The sequence below is a fragment of the Bombus huntii genome, chromosome 10 (assembly GCF_024542735.1).
Source record: "Bombus huntii isolate Logan2020A chromosome 10, iyBomHunt1.1, whole genome shotgun sequence".
NCBI lineage: Eukaryota > Metazoa > Arthropoda > Insecta > Hymenoptera > Apidae > Bombus > Bombus huntii.
In genome coordinates, this window is record NC_066247.1 from 5,693,812 (window position 1) to 5,718,543 (window position 24,732).

The 24,732-nt window shown below is 38.9% G+C and overlaps 2 protein-coding genes across 6 annotated transcripts in view; one reads left to right on the forward strand and one right to left on the reverse strand.

Moving 5' to 3' along the window:
• The window catches only part of LOC126870035 (conserved oligomeric Golgi complex subunit 1), a 257,074-nt gene that overhangs the window by 228,277 nt on the left and 4,065 nt on the right, over positions 1-24,732 (reverse strand). The gene's annotated exons all lie outside the window — the stretch shown is intronic.
• The window catches only part of LOC126870037 (fibroblast growth factor receptor homolog 1-like), a 110,057-nt gene that overhangs the window by 54,122 nt on the left and 31,203 nt on the right, over positions 1-24,732 (forward strand). For 3 of the 5 annotated variants that reach the window (XM_050627402.1, XM_050627399.1, XM_050627401.1), the window contains one exon: positions 22,317-22,455. In XM_050627402.1, the coding sequence (XP_050483359.1) occupies positions 22,353-22,455 (103 nt within the window). In that variant the 5' untranslated portion in view covers positions 22,317-22,352. The other 2 variants (XM_050627397.1, XM_050627398.1) reach the window with 2 other exon arrangements.

A 24,732-nucleotide genomic window follows, 5' to 3' on the forward strand; every position in this document is an offset into this window, starting at 1 on the left:
TTGGAGGGAATTAATTGGAGAATCGAGTGTTTAGTCTTTTCATAGATAAGATTAGCTAACGAATAATAATCAGGCAATTAATAATTATTGTACAGATAAGTCGCACATACGCTGTGAATTTTCGAAAACGCGTTACCAGAGGTCCACACGAAAATTCTTGTGCTAGGCTGATAACGTTATCGAATATTATCCAACCGTCCTAACGAAAACGTACCTGCAACCGTGAACAGTCCCTCGTTGCTGATAAAAGCCCAAAGATAAAACGTACTTGAGCAAACCGAAGGTAAAAGTTTTTGATAAAGAACGTTACTTCTCGTTATCGTGCAGCGGAGGGTGAAAGACTGACATTTCTCTGATTGACCATTTTCTACGTGATCACCTTCACATTCCATCCCACACGACGACACATCGTGTCACATCTCGTACAGAAAGATAAAACCGGAACAGGTTTATCATCTTCGTGTATGTAAATTACCAAATAAAATCACAAAATAAGAATAAAAATTGCAATAACAAATATGCATGTTCCTTCATATAAAATACCTTCCAAGATTCTGAATTAAACCAATGCTGAACGTAGTACAAATATAATACAGAGCAAAATCAAAGATATTCAATTTTCCGGAATAATAATCCTAAACAAAATAGTCTCTATCTTCTTCCGCTTCCAACTTATACCATTTATAACTAACTTATTCCAATTCCAAGTTCTCAAGCAATTTCTCCTCCCACTAATTCCAAGAACATGTACTGACATTTCTATTAATATCTTCAACGCACCGCAGCAATTAAAAGTAATGATAAAAATTCTGTCAAACAGCCACACGTCAAACACAAATCGATTACCATAAATCAACCAGGTGAATGCTTAAGAGATCCATTACATAACCTCTGCTTCAATCAGAATTGAATAACAAAACCTCTCTCCCCGGTCATTATTAATTTTACGACAACAGAAAGCAATTGTCTGAAAGTTGGTGCTATATAAACAAGCAGTCATCGATCATAACAGAAAACAAAATATGTAAAAAAGAGAAGAAGAAGAAGATGCGTCGATTGCAAGCAGTTAGGAGAGGCGTTGAAGGAGCTTGTGAAACGCCTGCTTTCCGCTTAATTCGCCGGTGAATTCACCACGCGATCACACATTGACGATCGTGGGCACAAAATGAATATTCCACTATCACGCGCCGCACTTCCCTGTTCACCGTACCCTTCGCTGGTTTCTCTTCTGGACGCGGCGCACGTTCCATCAGCCTTTTGTTATTCACGCGGCTGTACGCTGGTGTGTCCCTTTTTAGCTACCCATGCCAGCTAAACTATCACCGACGCGTCCTTCTTATTCTTCTTTTTTCTTCTGCTTCTTCTTCCCCCGCGTCGGAATAAAACGCTGCATAGAACGAGATTCTCCTGCCCTTCGATCTCCACTTCGTCGTTGCTACTTAATTTCTTGGCTGTTTTGGCGAGTTTGAGGTTAGGTTTCGCGGTGGGGTGAGCTTTTATTCTCTTTGTGGATTACGTTCGTCCGTGGAACGAGATTCTCCTGCTCTTCGATCTCCTCTTTGAAGTGCTCGCTTAATATTTTTCCATATATTGGCGATTTTGAGGTTAGGTTTGGCGATGGGGTGAGTTTTTGGTGTTTTTGTGGCTTGCGTTTGGAGAAATCGGAAGGGTGAGAGTTCGGGGTATTTAGAAATCGTAGAAACGCGACATTTTAAAGGCTGATTGGATGAATCGTTGGAAGCGGAGAGTTTTTCATTTTGTAACAGTGGTTCGAGTTATCTGGGATGGTAAAGGTAGCTGTGTCGAGGTTCGTAGTTTGAGGGTTTTGAGATTTTAATTGGCTTTGGAACATTGGCCTGAATTTTTTGAAATGGTACATTGACGTGTAAAGTTTCGACTTATTCAAAATTTAAAGATCGGGAATTTTGAATTAACTACTTTATTAAAAGGAGCAAGTGTGAAAGTTCAGACTAGCATTTTAACTTACGAGCTAATTAAGGCGGCTATGTCAGTGTCTAAAATAAAGAGTCGATTAGTTCAGTGAAAATACTAAATTCGTGAATTATCTTTGTAACTTTTACATTTACATTTTTAAAAATTATAGAAATTACTCATCAAAGATCAATTTATTATATACCGAAATGTTTGGGACTTGCGAATAATATTGCAGGTATAAATCACATAAAACAGGCACCATAACATTTACCCAGGCAGAGTACCTATCATAGGATCGACACAAAGGTACGGAATAATCGAGTTACAATCACACAAACCCTCGAAACGGGATCCCTCGGTATTCACCGCGCGTGTTCATCGTGTGAAATGAAACCTCCAAAAATCCCCTTTCTTTCACCAAAACCATCCTATTATTCCGCACACGATCGTTTCCGATAGAATCGGGCACCGTTTCTCCCGAAGTGAACTCGCAGCCCACAAAAGGAACCTCCTTACGATTCCCATAAAAAACGACACACGCGCATACTCCACTCTAACAACTTTCTTACGTAGCCTGAAAACATTTCAATGTCGACATACCGTCCCACGTAAACCGTCCCTACAAAAGCGTAAAAAGAGAACAAGAAGCGAGAAAGAAAAAATATCCGAGAAATTCTCCAAGTCTACTAAATCCAAGTCACCGTTCCTTGAAATTCCATGGTATAACTTAAAACTACGTATACAACACATACACGGAGCTAGTTTCTATAAAGAGACGACGTCTATTGGAAGGCGTATTGGAACATAAGGGGAGGACTGGAAGGCTGAACGAAATCATTCTTACGTAATAGACAGCTACTGTCACAGTATGTCGATAAATGGCATTAAAACAATCTGCTCGTAGCTGTACGAAGCCTATTCGGTCTCGACGGATTCGCCAAGTTCGATCGAAGATCTCCTTGTTCGGCGGTTCTCGCGATCGTCCAACGACGATAGAGAAGCCCGTGATGCGCATAGCGATACGTTTTGGGAACGTGCTGCGCCTCGTGAGCTTTTAACCACAAAGGAGTGGGGGCACAGAGGAGACGGAGTGGGGGGACGCGCACGTCCCTGGAATATTTTAATCGCGAACGAACGTTTGGGATCGCAGTCGAGCCGCGACGGTTCGCGCGTTAATGGTAGTCTATTTTGTCGTCTGTAATGCTGTTTTCTAGGTAAACATCGGAGATTCGTGGAGGGAATGACGATAACATCGTGGGTGTAATCTGTATGAGCAGCTCGTTACTTTGCGTGGCGCTAGCATGTATAATTTTCTTCTCGCTAGAAAGTTTTGGCTTTTGTTCGTTGATCTCATCCGGTGATACTGTTAGGAAGTACTGCGTGTGTATTGGTTGTATCGTTAGGTTGCTGATTGTACGACGATCGATAAGCAGTTTGTTTCAGATTTGTAACTTTATAATCGTAATATAATATAACGTTGCGTTACGAGACGCGACTTTGTTCTACGTATTTGTTAAAATTTATCTTACTTCGCTGATGAGGATAATGGCACTTGATATACCAACGTTGTAAATTGGAAACATGACGTTTTGCATTTGTTGGAATATTGAGAGTTACGAAGAGTCGTTAGAAATGTCGCGTGTAAATTATTCACGAGTATGATCTTCAAAGATACAAGTATTGCTTGTGGAAATCTTGCGATTAAATTGCTATCGTGCGTTCGATGATAAACATTCTAATACGTATGCTAATAGTAAATATGGTAAATGTTGTTACAAGAATAACGATTAAACCAAATACAAACGTAGCTGGATCTCTGTATGGCAGTTGCGTTTACATTGTGGTTACACTTGGATTTTTATACGCTCGTAAAATGCACATTACACTCTCTATATATGCAAAACTCTTAACACATACTGTTTACAGTGACCCTTGTCTTAAGCTGCGTGGTACACATTTTTATGCACAGATCCCCTTGTCGCTCGGAATACTCGTACGACAACTCGAGACTCTTTAAATCCTAGTTTCTATTCTTCTTACCTGGTCACTGACAGAAAAAATGTCACGACCTTTTCCTCCTCCGATTCATCTCGCAATTTACGAATATTTATTACAACGATATTCGCGGTTATTTATGATAAATAAATTCACGGAACTAATTTTGTTTGTTCTTCGAAAAATTCCACGTTGATTATGCAGGATATTTGGGTAATGAAACGTAGAAGTTTACAGAGAGAAATTTAGCTTGCGAGAGGCTCGTAATATAATTGAAATATTTCTCTTGGCCCTTCGTAATGTAACGACTAATTTTATGACGAAAATGATGAGTAATTTTTAACAACAACGTACGTGCTTCATCGAGCCTTCGAGAAATCACGAAAATATCTGGAAATAAATTGAAATGACCACGTCGAGAGGACGAGAAGTGGTAAAGACCGCTTTTTCGGCAACGTTCGCGTTAAGCTGGCGTACGCTGACTTCATCCTCGCCGGCCATAATTCATTACACCATTTCGGCCGCGTATATTACACACCGGGACGCCTTGTTCCGAGTCGACCTCTCCCTAATTTAATGCCGGTATTTAGTCTACGGTTCGCAGCACGCGCTGAACAAAACCGTGAGCCGAAAATCAAGACCAGACGTGAAATTACCGAAAACGTGCTTGGAAACGAACCGTACTGCTCTTGTTTCGACTTCGATTCGCATGTGAAGAGCTTTGTTTCCTAGTCCGCGTAGGCTGAAATTGTTGCCCTTGGAGGATGAAAGCAGAGACTCGTTCACGCGAAACGCGCGTCTCTTAATCGGAAATTAAATTCGGAAAAATTTCCAGCTGGAATATCCAGAGATAAGAACATTCTTTGTAATATTACGAATTTTTAATACAAATTACGATACGATTATTTAGGTTCTGAATTAACATTACACCCTCCCTCAAAGGATCTTTCTTTTCATAGAAGACCTTGCAACGCGATGAAAATTCTCTGCCATAGAAATGCGCATTCCCCGCTCTAATTTACCAAATTAGCTGGACAAATTGTAAAGTACAAATTAAATAATAAAAAAAAAATTCTCCGCTCTAACCTCAAGCCAAAAATGAAACGAAAAGCAGGAAAGAAAACGAAGGAGAACTCCCCTTGATTAATATGATTTTGAATTGAAATTACACGATAAAATCCTTACACGAAACACTTTGCAACAAGATGAAAATGAAGATTAAAAGAAAACCAGAAAACCGGGCAAGATCAAAAGAATTCTAAACACCGCATATACACAGGAGACATCGCCTAAGAACGAATGGACCCACGGAAGGCCAGAAGGAACAAATTTCACCGGCGTTTCCAATGGCCGTTCTGTCGCGAGATACAAACAGAATCCATCGTTAATTCCCGCCATAAAATCGTCCGTATCATCGAAGGGAATTCTAAATGTTTCTACCGTTACCATACAATCCTTTTTACGATTCGAACCGCCATTCTCTGCCTCCTATACTCTTCCTTTCAGTCTCGTCTTATTCCGCCTTCTTTTTTTCCACGATTTTTACGAGCTCCTGTTAAAAGCATCTCGCCTAACAAAATATAAAAGTGGCGCGGGAAGCGAAACGCGTGCGGCGTGAAAATTCTTGCGGTACGCGCACGTGAAAGGCTTCATCCCAGAGGTTGTTGTTCGCTGTCTTTGTTCATTGGCGACCGGTGGAACAGCTCAAATATTGATCGAGAGAACACGTTCGAGCTTCTCGTCTTGACGAGTCGAATCTCCTATTCTTCCAGTAAAGAATATTGTTCAGTGGATCAAGATGGCGAGGTTGAAGATACATTCCGTAGCAGAGTGCACGGTAAATATGGCAACGAGTCACTGCAAACACGCAGTCGAAGATGATGAGGTCATTGCAACGTCTTCGTTTGCCATCGCAAACCGTGCAGTAACAATTGGAAAATTCGATTGCATTGTATTTGAGAATTTTGCGAAGATCGATATGACTTTGTTTTCCTGGCTTTTGCCCGAGACAGCGAACGTCGAGACACTGGAATTTTTCGAGTCTTTGGACGATCCAGATATCGTTTAATCATTGTGAAAGATTAAGGTGACTTTTTGGTTGATCTCTGGCCGAGAAAGTGAAAATCGAGGATTGCAGTTTCTTTTGGATGATACTTGGTCATCGTAGAAGATGGAAGTAAGTTTTTGACTGCTCTCTGAATTAGTTGGAAGATTGGAAAAACGAGGATTGGAATACTCTGGTTATTTTTAGTGACGTTTAAATGAAAATTGAAAAGTCGACTAGACAGAAGATAACAAACCGGGGGAAATATTTCTTTCATCCGGTGAAATCGTGAAAGAAAAATATTCAGACCACCCACGAGACCTCGCAACTTTCCCCATACGAGCAGAATCCCATAGAGTTAGAAGGGATATCTACAGTAAGCGGCTTACTGCAAAGATCGACACCCTTCCGGATATTTTAGGACAACACTAACCTGACGCAACCTTTCTCAGCATAATTTGTCGATACAATCGGTTTCCGTTTCTCCTGCTTTCTTATGTCTTTCAAGCATATGACAAAATTTCCAAATTTTTATCTCGATCAATAATTATAAACCGAACTATGTTAAGTTTCCAGCTAAATTAAGTTGAAATTTGAAGTTTAATATATTCTGCCATTTCTTTCATATACGTGAGTTTCAATGCTAATTTCATCTAACCCCCGTATATACTGGAGCACTTAAAATAACGTTTAACAGATCCTACGGAGATTCTGTAGTTTCGACTATTATCATAATTTTACCCCGAAACAGCGCGTGATATCTCAGCAATCTCCGATCAAGTCAAAGTTCCAACATAACTCTGCTACGTTTTCATCCAACCACATTTATCTAACGTTGGAAGATATCTTCATAGTCTGAACAAAATATGAGAAAATATCGATATTTTCTCACGGCATTGCAGATCCTCTTAGCTCGCCGTAATGAGAACGATCGATACCAAATTCGCGGACTATAACGAACTAAAATTTCGTTATTGAAATATCTGCGAAACTTGTCAGCAGGTTTTCTCTTTTTTTTTTATTATTTAATTTGTACTTTACAATTTGTCCAGCTGGACATTTGATAAATATTTCTAACTTAATTGCTAAATAACTGCTACCTTGCTGGCTACCCCCAGCGGGATGCCATCATCAGCAAATTGATTCAATTTTGTGCTACCAATCAAGGAATAAACAACATCGAAGAGAAATAGAACGAAAAGACGAAATAAACGAGAACTACTACCCAGTCCTCGACGAAACCAGAAGAAGAAGAAGAAGAAGAGACTCGTTTAAGAAAGTGTACCACCTTCCCAGCGCGAAGAAAGAAAAACGAAAAAGGCGAGCACCATAGCGAGGCAACGTCAAGACTATATGAAAAGTTGCTCTCAAAGGGACACTGAGAAGCGAATTGTCGCGGCCGTGTAGTATGTATAGTCCACGTAGATTTACAAAAGGGAGCGTAGAATCGTAGCAGCGGTCGGACAATCGAAAGAAAAGATTCGCTGGTGGCGCGCGTTGGCGTGAAATAGCGACGTCGATGGACGTGGCGTGGGGCTGTGGCGGAGCACGTGCTTCCGGTTTACGGCTCACCCAGTTCTACGGTTTATGGTGGAGGATTTATGGGCCGGGACACGGTTCACGGGAGCGTTGCCTTCCAGAAAACCAGGCTGCACCTTCCACAGACCCCTTTACCCTTCTTTCTTTCCTTTTTTTTCCCCTTCCTCTTCCTTTTTCTTCTTTTCCCTTTCTCGTTTTCTTCCTCCGCGCTTCCCTCTTTTGATCCAACGCCGACAAACACGCGCACGCGGTGGGTGGATGGGATTTCTTGACCGCGAGAAACGACTTCGATTAGACTCCCGAGTCGAGGGAACGATGCTCCACCCCCGCCTTCCAATCGCTTCGTAAATTCTACTAACAATAAGGACGTGCTTTGTGCTCGGAAATCGATACCATTCTTTACGACTTGGCACCTTATTTCCTTCTTCATTTTCTTTTTTTTTTCGATGTTCTCGCGGCGAGGATAGGCCTCGTGTCGGTCGGAGATCGTTTCGGTATTCGTTTCTCGAGGTTTTCGGGGTCTTTTCGACTGGAAGATACGTACAGAGCGTGCGCTATTTGTAGCATGAGATAAGCTGAACGTTGAATTTACGAAGTATGGAAACCGATAAGTATAATACAGCGATATAATAAAATACAATAACGCGATTGGCGCGTGTAATTGATATTGGGTTGGCAACTAAGTGATTGCGGATTTTTTCATTGCCATCTAATGACAAGAACCGCAACCACTTAGTTGCCAACCCAATATAACGAGGTATTAAGCAACGAATTAATTGTTCCTTTAATTAGGAAGTGTCTGTTTGCTGGATGTAACGGTAAGTCGACTTACTACTACTTAATTAGATAATATCCAGTGGTTTGTATAATTATACCATCGCTTTGTGAAAGATTCTTAATGTTATCTTTCTAGAAAAAAAGCCGGTGTTAATTGAAAAAGATACTCCGTACATTGCTGATAATTGTACGTGTGTTAGAAACCCTTGGAGGAATTACTTTTCTTTCGATTACTACAGGGTGGTTGGTAACTGGTGGTACAAGCGAAAAGGGGGTGATTCTACGCGAAAAAAGAAGTCGAAAATATAGAATAAAAATTTTTCGTTCGAGGCTTTGTTTTCGAGAAAATCGACTTTGAATTTTCGCTAGGTACGCGTGCACTTTATCGCGTCCCGTTATAACGGATCTCACCGTAGATTTTTAAAAAAATTAAAAAAAAAAATTTTATTCTATAATTTCGACTTCTTTTTTCGCGTAGAATCACCCCCTTTCCGCTTATACCACCAGTTACCAACCACCCTGTATAACGAGATAGTAGGTTGTTGTTCCTAATTGTTAACTCATTATCAATTTGTTCGCTTTGATATAAATGAATAATTTAACTATGGAATTCGCATACCTCTGTAGGAGAGCGGAGTATCGCGCGATACCTGTTTTCACCTTAGCCATACGACTGGAAAACGGGAACTCGGTCGAGTTCAACATCAGAATTTTAATTCGTTGTCCGACAGTCCTAGAGAATAGACATTACGATGCACATGGTTCGAGACGAGGATAGTAATGCCAGAGTGGAAGCTTCGAACTATCAATTTCTTCCCGCGCTTCATTTAAATAATATGGAAATGAAAGAAGACGGAGGCCGTGGGATGACTGTAATTTCAAAGGATTCCAATTTTTTGATCACAAAAGAGCGCAGCTAAATCTCTGTGGCGGTGAAAGGTTGCGCCCTCGAGAATCGGTAATTAAGGGTTTCGAATTTTAACACTTTCAGCTGAGCTTTTACGGCCACACAAATTTCTATAGCCAGTCTTTTAAATTGTTTCTGCACACGTTATTCTGTTTCTTCTCCTCCTTTTTTTCCTTTTAATCGAGTAAATACAGTTTATGAAATTACATGCATTACAAACGATCGATAGTTCGATTTATTTTTGTGCTAATGAAAGTTTCAGTACCGAATTTGGAAAATATTTCTACGTGTCTCTGATTTTTCGAAAATCAAATTAATACAGTTTACTTAAATCGTCTGTATCGTAACGTTTATTTAAAGCAACATATTTATTACCGTAAATGTGTGTACATCGAATATTTCTAAGTACTAAAATAATAAAATAAATAAATAATTTTGAAGGACGAAATAAGAATATCTTCGAATTATTTAAATTAAATGGAAATATTTGTAGGAATAACAACCTCTGCTCTGGATATATAGGAAAACTGATTCCAGGAATCCTCATCTCTCTAAGCATCGAACGAACGTAATTTCCCAGCGAACACTTGAGGGGCTAAAAAATTCTTTACCCTCCTACACAAAATTTAGCTGAAGCCAAGAAAAAGAAACAATTACGGAACAGTAATAAAAGAAGAACATTCAGAGTTTCAACTTTGCTCCACAAAATACTCCTTTTAACTACCAAAACAAATTCCCCCTGTTTCTCTCATAAAATGCTAGAATTTCCATCCAACTGACTCCTACCTATAAACATAACCTAGACCAGGCGCCAAGCCTCCCCTTAGTCGCCATTAAACCTGTAAAACTCGATTTAAACACAAATATCCATCGAAGGAAACGCAATTAGCCAAAAAACCTTTACTACCTGGTGTCCAATTAACGAAACAATGAAGCTAATGCTGTTTCCGTGTAAACTAACCTCTCACGATAACGCGAGCGCGCGTAAATTCAAAAGACCGGAGACGAAGGAATACCAGAGAAGGTTAAAGGGGAAGAAACCAACGAAAGAACAGAAAAACCAAATTTTCTCGTACGGATTAAGGCCATAAAATTGCCTTCGCGCGGCTCTCTTGTGGAAAAGTCATTGATTTACGCGCGGACCTTTTCTCTTTTTACCTTTTACGTTTCTATGGTAATCGTTCCTCGAGCCGCGGCCATTTTAATGAACAATACAATAGATATTTCTGGCGTAAAGTAAAATTAGTTGTAATTTAAAAAAATGACACTTTGAATGAGACTTTCGCGAGTTTGGAAATGTATCTGGAAAATGTCACGATTCGAGATAATTCAGTTTAGAAAATCACAAAGATGATATTGCGACCATTTTTATAATTCCTTTTACCAACATTGTGCGTTTAATAATTAACAAGTAATTTTGTTTGCAAGCTTCCATAAACAATATTTCGTCTTTCGCGAGTATTCGTAAAAGTTGTATTATTTTCAAGATGCGCACATGTGCGATACAAAAAAGAAGACGTATGTGATTCCATCGTCGATAGAATAGCGTTCCTCGAAAGGAAAAACTCTTCAGGCGGAAAATCACAAACGCGTGGAGGGGATGCGTACGGTTTACTGGTCGAGACAAGGCGTATTTCGAGGCTGGACAAATTGAATGAAATCGCTTGAACCTGTTCCTTGGCCTCCGGGGACCACCCGTAATTATAGTGACGTAGGTCAGGATTTTGATGGCGTCCGGCAAGGTAGTAATTTGAAGGTCGACGCCGACACTCTCTCGCTCATTCCTCCGAGTATTTATTAGCTGCGCGCCTTCGAATTAATTCCTAAGACCGATAAAGTGTAAAAAGAGAAATTCTAACATTAAGGAAGCTTGGGAACTGTGATTTTAAGTGATTTATGAGGAAATGGGGAAGAGCGTTTTTCTTTGTTTCTCTCCGTTTTGGGGCATGTGGAGATTATCTTGAGGAATGACAGATTTAATACCAGGAATACTACGGTGCTTGAAAAAAGCAATTCGTAACTTTCTTCAAGTAGAGAAATTAGAGAATTCTAGAGATTTCACGATGAAATTGAGCGAATTTTTGGCCACTTGAATCACTTTTCACGAAGCTTGTTTTTTTGCATTGCTTTTCATTTTGACTTCCTATCAAGCGTTAAAAGTACCTGCGACGAATCCTTGTGTAACAATAATTCAATTTTAAATTGCCACATATGGAAATTGCATTTTGTATTATTCGTATTTTGTACATTTTGTATTATTTGTATTGTAAATTATTTAATCGTCGTGTTTGCCTAGTAAATTATAGTAATATCTCTTCATCAAATATCGCTAATTACTAAATATCATATTCCATGAATAATATATAATAAACGGAAGGAACAATTTTTATGAAAATTAATTATGTTACAAAATTGGAAGTCGACTTGTTACGATGTGCTAAAAAATAAATGGTGAAATACCGACGCAAAACACCGCAACGAAACGCTATAGAAATTGAAAATGCTGTAATAAAGAAGATGAAAACCGAAACGAACGCATACGAACGTAAAAGCTGAAATAAAAAGCGTTGCAGCGCATCGTCAAAAATGCTGTAAAGAAACGTGAAAACAGGATAGAAAATAGAACGAAAAGAGAAATAAACACGTCGTTAACCGATGGGAAAACGTGCCCGACTCGCTACTTCTTTTCTCCACCGCCTCCGCCTTTCGAGAACGTCGATCTCCAGCGGCGATCCTGGCGATCGGCCAGATCGGCTTCGAAAAACGTGTTCGCTGGTCACGAGGAACCTTTCGTTCGTGCCAAATTGAAATACGGTCCTGGAAAAATGATTTCTAGCGCGTGCTTCGCAAACGAGAACAACGTTTAGCACGTCACGCAGACGACCACGTAAATTTTTAATAGACCAAAGGCGTGTCAATTGAACGTACATCATCATCCCTTCCTTGCGTCTCGTCTGTCTTCGTGTCAATAAGATTTATAAGACAATAAGTTGTACCACTTTCTTTTGATTTTAGCACGTTTGAACAAATTTTTCAGGCATATTTTAGCCATGCTTGATCCCTAATTAGCAAAGCCATGCCACGCACGTGGAGCTGCCACTGTGAATTCTATCAACGTCACCAGCCACTTCGTCGCTCTACAAATTTTTTCCAATTTCCTTTCTTTTTCTTTCCAACGACAATTGAACGATATAAAATTTTCGACAAGCAATAATCGTTATATCCATTGGGTGGCGAGTTTATTACCGAACAATCGATCAAAAGCTATCGTCGTAAAGCGAGTCTTCCAAACGAATCCAATCAAAGGTGACAATTATCTTAGCCTTGGCAGCGTTATGCGAACTGATTCCAATAAAATCACCATAAACGCGACCCCTGGAACTTGTCTCGTGAATATTTCTTTTTTCTTTTCTTTTTTCTTCTTCGTCGTTAACGATCCCTTCGAGGATTCTTCTAGGAGATTGTTTTCTTTTCAGCGACCCAACGACGCGCCAAGGTACGTTTTCACCCTAACTTCGGAAAACATCAGTTGGCCGAGGCTGAGAAAGGGCGAAAAAAAGAAAATTATGAATCTACAGGCGGACGATTAATATTCCTCGGACGCTATCTAAAAGTCGAGAGAAGTTCCTTTCCCCCTCGAGTTTCAGGACAGGGACTTTCTTCGGATCCTGTCACTTGTTTCACACTCTGCGGAGAGAAAACACACGCGTGTAACGCGTATCTGGTTTCGTTTTTCTCGAAGGAAACGTAAACGTAAGAAAACTCCTGGGACGTCGTGGGTTCGATGGAAAACGAGGTAGAAAGGGGCGAGTCGAGTCTCGGAATTTTTGCAGGTCTACGTGCTCCTTTGGCGTTTATGGCAAAAATCTGGTCGCCAGATTCCGTTGCAACGTGTGGGGGAAGGTTCCTCTGTGCTCGGCAAATTGACAATTTCAGGAGTGTACAGGAAACGTATAGCACAGCGTGTGAAGAGAAAATTTTGAAAGGTTTATCAAAGGAATATTAAAAGAATAATTGGAAATAGAACGAGTACAATTAATTTGTAGGAGAATTTTGACATTTTAGCGTCTGTAGAGTATTTTCAATGCTACGGCTACTCGTGAAAGATATTTTCTATTCGATTTTCGAACCAGTTCATCTTCCAATATGCTTTCATTTTGTAAGCGATTGGTAGAAATTTGGTCTGAAAAATTTCAACGCCTAAGGAAGCTTCCCGCTCTTAGAGGAAGACGGACGTGAAAACGTGCAAGATAGAAAAAGAAACGATAGAAAGTAAGAAAAACCGACAGATCAAATTGGAATATTCGCGATAGAAAGCTTACAATTAAATTGGTAGAAATTTGGTCTGAAAAATTTCAACACCTACGGAAGCTTCCCGCTCTTTGAGGAAGACGGACGTGAAAACGTGCAAGATAGAAAAAGGAACGATAGGAAGTAAGAAAAACCGACAGATCAAATTGGAATATTCGCGATAGAAAGCTTACAATTAAATTGGTAGAAATTTGGTCTGAAAAATTTCAACACCTACGGAAGCTTCCCGCTCTTCGAGGAAGACGGACGTGAAAACGTGCAAGATAGAAAAAGGAACGATAGAAAGTAAGAAAAACCGACAGATCAAATTGGAACATTCGCGATAGAAAGCTTACAACTAAAGAGGAAGCTAAGAAAGGAAAGGCGCCCTTAACTCGCTCTCTTCTTGCCAACAAAGCGTCGCTAATCGAATTAAGAAGACTTCGCAAAAGCCAGATATATCGCCAAACGCGTGTCCAAAAATAAAAATCCAACGCCCATCTTCTCTCGCCATTACCAGAGGATCTAACCGAATTAAAAAAGATTCGGCGGAAGAAAGGGATCCACTTAAGGGTGCGATGGAAGACGCAATAAAGAGTTCTTTATACTTCCTGAAGGAGCAACACATCGTAGCAACGATAGGATAATATGACAGGACCAGAGTCACGGTCATCCCTTGAGGAATTCAAATTTACAGGCAGCCCGATCTTAAGCGGACCACCCGAGGGGTTCGCTTAGCATAAATTTCGGGGATGGGCAGGTTCTTCCTTCTCCCTCCTCCTCCTCGTCTCCTCCCTTCCTTTCTTCTTTCGAGATTTGTCGAAGGAAATCGGCTGATTTACGCATGCAGCCACATCAAAGCCAGCTCACCGAGCCAAGAAAATATATTCCACCCTTGTGCAACAATTAACGGTGATTTATCACGTGGAAAAAGATTCGATTTCTTCGGTGCGTGAGGACAAATTGAAAGTTATTCTCTGCGACGGTCTATCATTTCGGTGCGAGAAATATGGGAGGAGATGGAAGTTTGGTTGCTTCGTTTTTTCGATCCTACGAACGTTTACATTCGCCAATTTCCATAGTTTCGGATTGTTTAATCTTGGAAACCTGAGAACACTGTGACTTTCGAATTTTGAAACCTTCGAATCGTTATATTTTCAAGCGTTGCAATTTTTGATTCTTAAAACCTTTGGGTATACGAAGTTTAAAATCGTGAAACTTTCGAGGTGGTAGATTTCCAAATGTACTTTTTTAATTTCGAAATTTTCGGATATTAGAAGTTTCCAGCTTCTTCAACCCTCGGACTGTTAATTTTCCAAATGCTTCGATTCTTCGGACTCTCGGCTATTCCAAGTTTTCCATCTAGAAACTTTCCGATTGTTAAATCTTCGAACCTAGTCTTCCTGAACCTTCCAACATCCAAACTTGCAAATTTTGGGATTTTCGAATGTTCACATGTCAAAACGTTCCAATTCCAAGCAGGTCGAAATTGCCGGACTTTTACAATCCGCGTCTCTTTCGATCGCTAAACTCCGAAACGTCGAAACTTTGAAATTTCCAAACTTTCCAATTTCTAAATTACCAAACGTCCGAGCTTGGAAACCTGCCGCCATACCACGACTTCAACCCCCACAGACAAATAAATCCTCGCGCTATTTCAAAACACCGTAACCGCAACAGAGACCAGTTTCGTCACGTGCAACCAACGAACCCGCAAACTGCTGCACCTCCAGCCACAAACATCTCCTTCAGCCTGAATTTTTCAATTTTAGAAGAGGCGCGTGGGCATGGAAACCGCGAACGAGCCCCGGCAACTTAACCTTCGCCATTCGATCATTACCATTTCGCAAGGTAACATCGAATAGCTACAACGATAAACGTCATTGGCATCTCGTTAATCAGCCGCCAATCGTGATGAATATTACGTCGATGATTTGAAAGGCGACTAAGAGACATTTACGTTGTTCTCTTCTGTACGATTCGAAACCTACGTCACGTTGGTCTCCATGAATGAGACGGTCACGCTGGTTTTTTAATCTTATCAGATAGTAGAGACGAGAGAAGGAGAAACAGAGAGAGAGAGGGGGGAGGGGGGGGGGAGAGAAAGAGAGAATATAGAGACAGGATCGAATACATTATCTTATTTACCGGACAGCTTTGGAGAATTGAACGCTCGATAAAGCGTGAACGCATAAATAAGCGGACGAAATATTCGGTTTCCGTGACGCGATTATCGAGCAAGTGACTGGGCTCGAGAGCCCACGTGAAACAGAATTTTAATTTCCGGGGATGGTCGGTTGGTTGACGACACGAATTTTCTTTTTAATTTATCCCTGCCTGCTCGTGTTAATTTACGTATGTAAATTAAATATGTAAATTATTCGAACGAATCTCTTTTTTTCTTTCGTTTTATCGTCGTTTTCTCTTCTTCGAGATTGAATGGAATAAATTTCGAGACGAGTTCGTTGATTAACGCTAAGAAGAAGCGGCAAGACAGTCACTGATCGTGGTTTGAAGAATTATTGGAGCGAAGGTGGTGGATACGTTGGTGTAATGAAAGTAATCGAGTAAGCGGAGAATATTGGAAAATTGGATTGCCTACGTGTTCCTCTTCCTTGTCGCCTATTTGAGATAATGGAGTAAGTCGATTGTTGGACATTAAGCTTTCACGAAGTGGTACAGAGTACAGTTAGAACAAGTTCGCAGAGGATTAGATTCTGTGAAATCGTTTGTTGAAGTTTGTTCTCTTCTTAACGCGTTCTATTCCGAGTTCCAATAATAAATTGTAATAAACGTCTTTATATATTTCTATAACTATATTACAGTCGATTAGTAGACGTTAAGCTTCTATGAAGAGGTTCGAAATGCAGTTTGATAATGTTTGTAGAGGATGAAGTTTCCTAGCGTCATAGTTTATTCTTTTACCAAATCTTTTCGGTTCCAGTTTCAATAATAAACTGAAATAAACATTTATATACGTTTCTATAATTTTATCGCAGTCGATTGTTATTGTTGAAGCTTCCACGAGGTGGTTGAAAATAGTGTTGGATGAAGTTTATAAAGGATTTAATTTTCTACAAAATTGTTTCGTTTCGACTTTTCACAATAACCTGGGATAAACACTTTTATATATTTCTAGGATTTTGTTACAGTCGATTAGTAGACGTCAAACTTCGATGACGAGGTTTAAGATGCAGTTTGATAATGTTTGCAAAGGATTAGATTTTGTAGAATCATACTTTGTTCCTTTAAATTGTTTCGTCTTGTCTTCTAATGGCAAACTGCAATGAACATTTTGATATATTTCTGTAACTTTTTTACAGTCGATCAGTAGACGTTAAGCTTCTATGAAGAGGTTCGAAATGCAGTTTGATAATGTTTGTAGAGGATGAAGTTTCCTAGCGTCATAGTTTATTCTTTTACCAAATCTTTTCGGTTCCAGTTTCAATAATAAACTGAAATAAACATTTGTATACGTTTCTGTAATTTTATCGCAGTCGATTGTTATTGTTGAAGCTTCCACGAGGTGGTTGAAAATAGTGTTGGATGAAGTTTATAAAGGATTTCATTTTCTACAAAACTGTTTCGTTTCGACTTTTCACAATAAATTGGAATAAACACTTTTATATATCCTTTCCACGATAAACTTACGAGGCCAAGTAATTTCTTCTTTGAACGTCTTATTATTATTATCATCATCATCATTATTATTATTACTAACGCTTTACTATTTTCATAAACTTATGGAACTGAGCCATTTCTTTTTCTTTTTTTTTCTTTTGTCAAAATTCAACATTGATGATACACAACAGCCGCATAATAAAGCTATAAAACTTGCACAAAGTGGAATCACATGTGCGATAGCGATAAGGTAACTGCGGAACGCATCGCGTATTTCTCTAAATCGTCCAAAATTATATTACACCTGCCACGTAAATTAGAATACGAACCACCGACGAAACAATAGCACATAGAACTTTATTATACGGTTCGTGTCAGAACGTAGCCTAACGTGTAGCCTGGCGAGGTGCAGTTCATCGCGCGCAATTTGCAACGTGTAAGTATAAATACTTGGCGGTGAACGGTTCAACTCTCAGGAATAGACGCTCTGAACGCGTTACATACAATGTGTCTTTTCGCCTAACGAGCACGAAGCAATGGGTAGCGCGAGTAAATCTGCTTTCGGAATTTAACGCTTGAAAATGGTGGTTTATGCGTTTCCGGATTTCGTTAATGCAACTCTTGCGAACCCTAGGATGACCAGTCTTTATAATATGTCTACTAAACGAGCAACATGATTTTTCTCACTCGACGACATATGTTTGAATCTTCGAATAATTCTCAATCAACTTAGAATATTCGCTGACTGATTTGTTTGGTATTTCGTTGGTCGTTTACATTTGGCGTACAATGACGGACCACTTGTTGCGATTGTGCTTTATGGTCGTGGTTTCTAGGACGAAATCAGAAGCCAGGTTGAATTATTACGAATTGTCTGTACTTTTCGCGATATACAGTGGCTTACGAAAGTGTTCGGACATTTTAGAAACTCTTTACGCGTTATAGAAAACAATTGTCGCTATTGGGAAGATCTTTTTGATCTGAGAATATACAGTACATCGAAGTCCATCCACGATATTTTCTGGTAGAACGTGTTTCATATTGATTGTACTTTTAGGGCTGATCGTACGTTCGCGATAAATGTACTTGCAACTTCTGTGTACATTTCCGAATTGGTTTCAAGTTTTATTATTGTAAGGACGATACTCGTGTCTCGTTACAGAGCTCGTGAAATTTCACAAAAATTTGAATACAACGCTCGTGATGTATTGGTAGAAAAGAGTCAGTGGTAAGTCTTGGAATATTTTCTCGTTCTAATAGAAAGAGTTTCCAAAATATCGCGCTACTAGCTGAAAAATAAAGATAGAATTTATGTTACGTAAGAAAAGAGAGCCGAAGCACGCGATTGAATGTCGCTGTTCGAACGTTTATTCGGAAAAATTCAAAAATATTTATCGCTGCACTGCAGATGTTTATGCAAGGACATATTTTAATATATTTGCATATGGCATATGTTTTGCATAGTATTTTAGTTGTTAAGCACACGCACATATATTATGTTAAATATGTATTTATTTCATATTCATCTCATCGTGTTTCATTGCTATCATAGATGACTAGCTATAAAGCATAGTGTGTGCGTAACATCGGGCAACCGCTTGGTCGTTGGATTCTGCACACGAGAACCACAAGAAAGGTTTATATAAATATACGTCTTATTTGATCTTGTTTTCCAGTTATAGCGAGCTTCTTCTTAGGCAAAGAATTTACATTACATCTGCATACACGCAGGTTCAAGAGATGTTCAAAATGACGTGCTTACATCCGAACAGAAAACAAAACTGTTGTTCGTCGCTTTTATCTCTTTTATCATTGACTCTCATATTCTCTACGTTTCACCAGGTATTGTTCGTTGACTATCGAGTTGTCTTTGTAAATAGATAGATTTAATTAACTATTCCGATTATTCGAACGAATTATTTCTATATAAAATAAATCTCTGTATAAAACACGGTTTCATGTGCAGAATCCACCACCGAAGCGGTTCACCTTGTATAATTATAAAATATTTATGGATTGTATTAGAAATTATCTTTTGTCCGCGACTTCCACTACTAGTCGACTACCAATACACGGAAGAGTTTCTGAGCAGACGAATTTTTACGATTAAAATTCCCAGCTGATTTTTCGTGATGAAAGATATTGATTTGTAAGAAGGTTCGATTTCAGAACAAACACGATCGATGAACAATAACCATCGTGTTGCTTGACCTCTACCAAGCATGCCAGCGCGTACAGCTCAGATGCCGAGCTATTTCTCAGCTTCTACGAAACGAATCGAGATGATACATACCCCATTTTCTTTGCCGGGCACTAAGCTATACAACAGAGAAAATCCCATCAAGATCTATTGAGTAGCTTTTACGTGATGCGAGTACAAACAGACAGGCAAAAGTTCTAAAGATTAGTTTTTTCGACTTCATAGCTTATAAGCTGTTCCAGCATCACTGTTTTATTTTTTTTTCTTTTTTTATTTTATTCGATACACAGACACAACCCTTCTACTATTTTATATTATACGTATATGGACTATTCGATGTATGGATGCAGCTCTTCTACTGTTTTATTATATCTATGTAGACTATTCAATGTATAGACACAGATCTTGTATTATTTTATTATATGTATATGTAGAATGTTCAATGTATAGACACAACTCTTGTATCATCTTATTATATGTATATGTAGAACGTTCAATGTATAGACACAGCTTTTGTATTATTTTATTATATGTATATGTAGAACGTTCAATGTATAGACACAGCTCTTGTATTATTTTATTATATGTATATGTAGAATGTTCAATGTATAGACACAGCTCTTGTATTATTTTACTATATGTATATGTAGAATGTTCAATGTATAGACACAATCCTTCTACTGTTTTATTATGTATAATAATAATCTATTATATTATTGTTTACTATTTGTATAGTGTAGAATAATCTATAGACTATAGAAGATCTATATACATATAGTATACAGATCATCTAGTAGATACATATAGTATATAGATCTTCTATAGTCTATAGATTATTCTATACTGTACAAATAGTGAACAATAATATAATAGATTGTTATTATACTATATGTATATAGATCTTCTATAGTCTGTAGATTATTCTATTCTATTTAATAGATTATTCTATTATAGATTATAGATATTCTATATGTATTGCTCTATATACTATAGACTAATCTATATATAAATTATTCAGTCTAAGGACACAATCCTTCTACTGTTTTATTATATATACAGAATATTCACAGTATAGACAAAATCCTTCTGTTTTATTATACATACAAATCATTCAACGTGGGAAGACAATGTACAACCCTTCCACTGTTTCACATATTCTTTTTTGCTCTTTATCTCTATCTTTTATTTCAATTATTTACACGTATAGATCATTCAACGTACAGCCACAATTCTTCTATCGTATTTATTTCATCGTGTGCATAGAAGTACGTATAGAGCAAGTGAAAATGTAGATGGACGCGGTTCTAAAAAGAGGATCCCGTTTCGTCTGAAATATATTCAGCTACGTCGCCTCATCGTTTAAAAATTCAATTAAAAACCAAGCTTCTCAGAAACGTAGCTCACGTTCTCTAGAAACCAAGTTCTCTATTACACGTTCCCCCGAGCCTAATCTGAAGAAACTACGAGCAACAGATCCGGCGAGGTTGCGGCCGAAGAGCGAGTTGGTGCAACGTGGTTGATCTATGGGGTCGAGTGCAAGGATGCACGCCGGACGTGTTCTGGCGTTCGAAATCCTCTGACACGGCCATGTGTTCCTTTTCTAGCCCGGCCCTGGCGATAGTACAGTCTATTATACTTTATGGGAAAGACACCGTGCATCCCGATAGTACTCCATAAAGCGTCCCGTCGTTTTCGATCGGATTTATGACGATTCGCCACACGCGCCGCTTTGCCGAGAAGGGAAAAAGAATAGAAGAAAGAAAAGAAAACGAAAATGGAAAGACGCGATTCCGTGATGTTACTTTATGGGACCCCTTGTAAACCGGTCCGATGGTTACTTTTAAACACCTCTATTTATTAAAGAACCAGGTTGCCCAACGATTTTTGTCGATCGTTTTCGAAGGATTTGGCGAGTGTGTAGGCGCTACGGTGTTCTTCGTTTTGCTTTTGCTTTTCGTAGTTTTCTTTTCCTCTGCTGTTCGATGCGCAGGTTTCGTCCGCAGGTTTCGTTCTGTTCGGAACAGTGGTTGTTTGTTTGTGCTGGGCATTAGGAGTTTGTAGTTTGATAGCAGCTAATTAATTGCCGGCCATTAGGAGTTTGTTGCTAGATAAGAGGCGCTAGGAATTTAGGCAGAGCTTCGGGAGGTTTGGAGTGGAAATTGTTGCATGTTACGATGCCCACGAAAAGTATTTACGTGTACGCTTAATCCTTGATACAGTGTATCTTTCTTTCGTATCAAACTTTTCTAGGGAAATTATCGACAAATGATACCAACTTTGATATACTTGAACTCAATTATCATGCAAATGCAATATCACGCAAATACTTTTTATAGTATGAAATTGTTGGAACAGGAGAATTTTCACAATGTAAGTTTAATCGATGGCTATTGAATTCTAAAACTGCTCTGTCGCAAATAATGGAAAGTATGATTTATTTATTGTATTCTTTCCCTATACAGCGATTAAAAAATAAAAATCCTAATTTTCGATTAAACAAATAGAAATCCTAATTAATACCAGAACTACCAAAATAATCACAACGATTGATTTTGAAATAAAAATTTGATCTTCATAGAAATTTTTAGTTATCTAAATTAAGTAATATTCACTTATTTATATAATACTTACTTATAAATTATACTTATCTATCTAAGTATTAACTTATTATAAATAATCAGCCATGTCACTGCGCCACGCCAGAAAAATTACTGAAAATTCTCAACGCGAGAATTGATTGTAATTCTAATAAATAAATAAAAAAAAAAAAAATAGAAATTTGACGTTCGACACTCGAGACAGTATCGTTTCCAAGTATTCGAATGACTTTTCGTCAAACGTATGGAAGAAACTTGTCATCAAATAAGATTTCATTTTTTAAGGAAGAAAATATCTTTCTTACGTTGTAGAACATGTGAAACTACTCGAAACAACTCGAAACGTTCAAAGATCGATGAACCGGATTAACAAATGGATCAGCGGATTAACAAATGTGTTTTCTGTTGCAGAAAGTCATCGATGCCGCGCCACTAGATATTTGTATTATGGTCGAAGCAGTCGGGATGGCGATCGTGAAATGTCTTATCGTTGGGATACTCCTGATGTTGGAGATCGATCGAACTACCCAAGGACAGCTGGTTCGACTAGGTGAGAACTTATAATCGCGCTGGCTCGTACACGATTTACCCGTGTAACATGGCACGAGCGGATTTTTCTGATAGCTTTATAAAGATTTTATCTAATATTATACGTTATACTACACTGCCAGACGCGTATATCATTTACATGCTATAGTTATTTATATTTACAACGATCCACGATCCTTGTATTATAATATACGACAGAGTGTGTGCTACGAGAACGTCGATTAACGACCTGAACGACCATTAATGGACCATTTAACCACGACCTGTTATTGAAAATTGAAACGAGCCTGTAATTAGTCGATTCAAAATGCGATAAATGAAAAATCATAAAGTAAATACGACAAGCGAGCACGCACGTACTTTACGTGGTACAACGACCTCGGAAAGAATTTCTATTTCAAGAATAACCCCATAAAGGAAGGGAAAAGCGTTAAAAGCGAAGCACGAAGTGAAAAATTGCTGGAATCACGCGGATAGCGATCGTCGTCGCGATTCCACGCAGGATGAAAGGCGAAAAATGCTAAAAATACACGGAAACCGCCGGAGGATTCGTTTTCGCCGGCGAACGCGATTAAGTGTAACGGTCGAACGTTTACTTTCCTCGTCTCTTCTCGGCTACTAAATTTCTCCGCCTCTTTTCATCCAACTTTCGCACGTTTACAAGCTCGTAGAAAGTAGAGAACGTAAAGAAAGCAGAACAACGTCGTTTTTCAAGGGCTCCCTTGAACCCTTTCGAGACTAATGCGACGAGTTTCGAGATAATATTTTCAAAGATCGCTGAATTATTACGATCTTTCCCGACAACACTCAGGCCAATCGCACTATACGATCGTACGATGAACAGAACCACGTGTTCTATTTAAAAAATTCTCCTTTTGAAAAATTCCTTTTTCAGCTTAGTATAACCCATCGTATCACCGCGTGTGAAACAAAAATTCGTGTTGATAGGAAAGAGACTTTGGATTTGTCAGAGGATCAAAGAAATATTCGCGATATTTTCATTTGTAACGAGAAAAATGAGAATAGTAGAGTGGTAAGAGGGCGAAGGAAAAAGGAACTTCGAGACAGGAGGGTGAAATAGGTGGGACTGGATGGAAGAGGAACGTAAAAGAAAGAAATGGAGGGAAGATCGGAGGGAGGAAGAACTTGGGAAATATTCGAGGATGATGGAAGATGACGGGTCTCGATCGTAAGAAAGTCTATCGTACAGCTTCTTCGCGCCAGAGTATTTTTAATTCCGCTCGTTCGAGCAGGAGGAAGCAATTTTCTCGTCTGGAGCGTCGAAAGAAATGGAAAATCGTATCTTCGTCTTTCGATCTGTCCGTGCACCCTCGAAAAATCAAAAATTAGATTTCTTTAAAAAAAAAAAAAAAAAGGAGTGTACGGATGTATTCTATCGAAGAAAAGGCTGGAAAGAATTGTCCTGAAAAATTCACCCTAAACACTCGGCACAGTTGTCCCAAACGTTGGACAAACAGGAAAAAAAGAAGGAGAAAAGACTGGTGGAAGAACAAAGGTTAGCCATTATTGCGAGCTTTTCTTTCAACGAGTGCTCTTCGACTGCTCGTACCTCCGTCATCGGACTTTTTTCGGTCGTTGGAACGCGGTGAAAGAGGTACAGGCCGTAGCCATATGCTACGTGGTGGAATTTTGAGAAATCAACGTGTCGAAACCGAACCCATAAGCGTATGTGACTCTTTGTCCATCTTGAATCCTGGCTCTTTTCCAGTCACGTAATTCCTAGCCCATACCAGGAATTATGGCCTACAATTTTATTAACGCAGCATTGCCATAGAAAAATGTATTCTCCTTCGAATTTACGTTCTGCTTTACGTCTAGCAGTTGACGATACAACTCACAAATAATCGCCATTCTCACTGGAAACATGGATCGATCGAATGAGATTTTTCTATCAGTTTACGTTATCTTCTGTTTGTGAAATTAAAATAGAAAAGTAAAAAAGAAAAAACAGAAGGAAAACGTTGTTCGTTCATGAAAGAACGAAGAGCTGATTTGGAGATTGAAAATCGAATGGTTCGAAGCTTCTGACGTTTCAGAGGTTCAGAGGAGTCTGTGACGGCTAGACAGACGATTCATGAGCGAATAGAGTATTTTTAAAACGTAAAAAGGGGATAGAAGGCAGACGAAAATAAAAGACAAAGTCTTTTTTTTCGAGAAATTCCATTTACGAGCTATGGCAAAGTCACGGGGATTTTTCTGCACTTGAAAAAATATCCTCAACATCGTCTCGTTTTTCTAGACAACTGTTCGATCGATA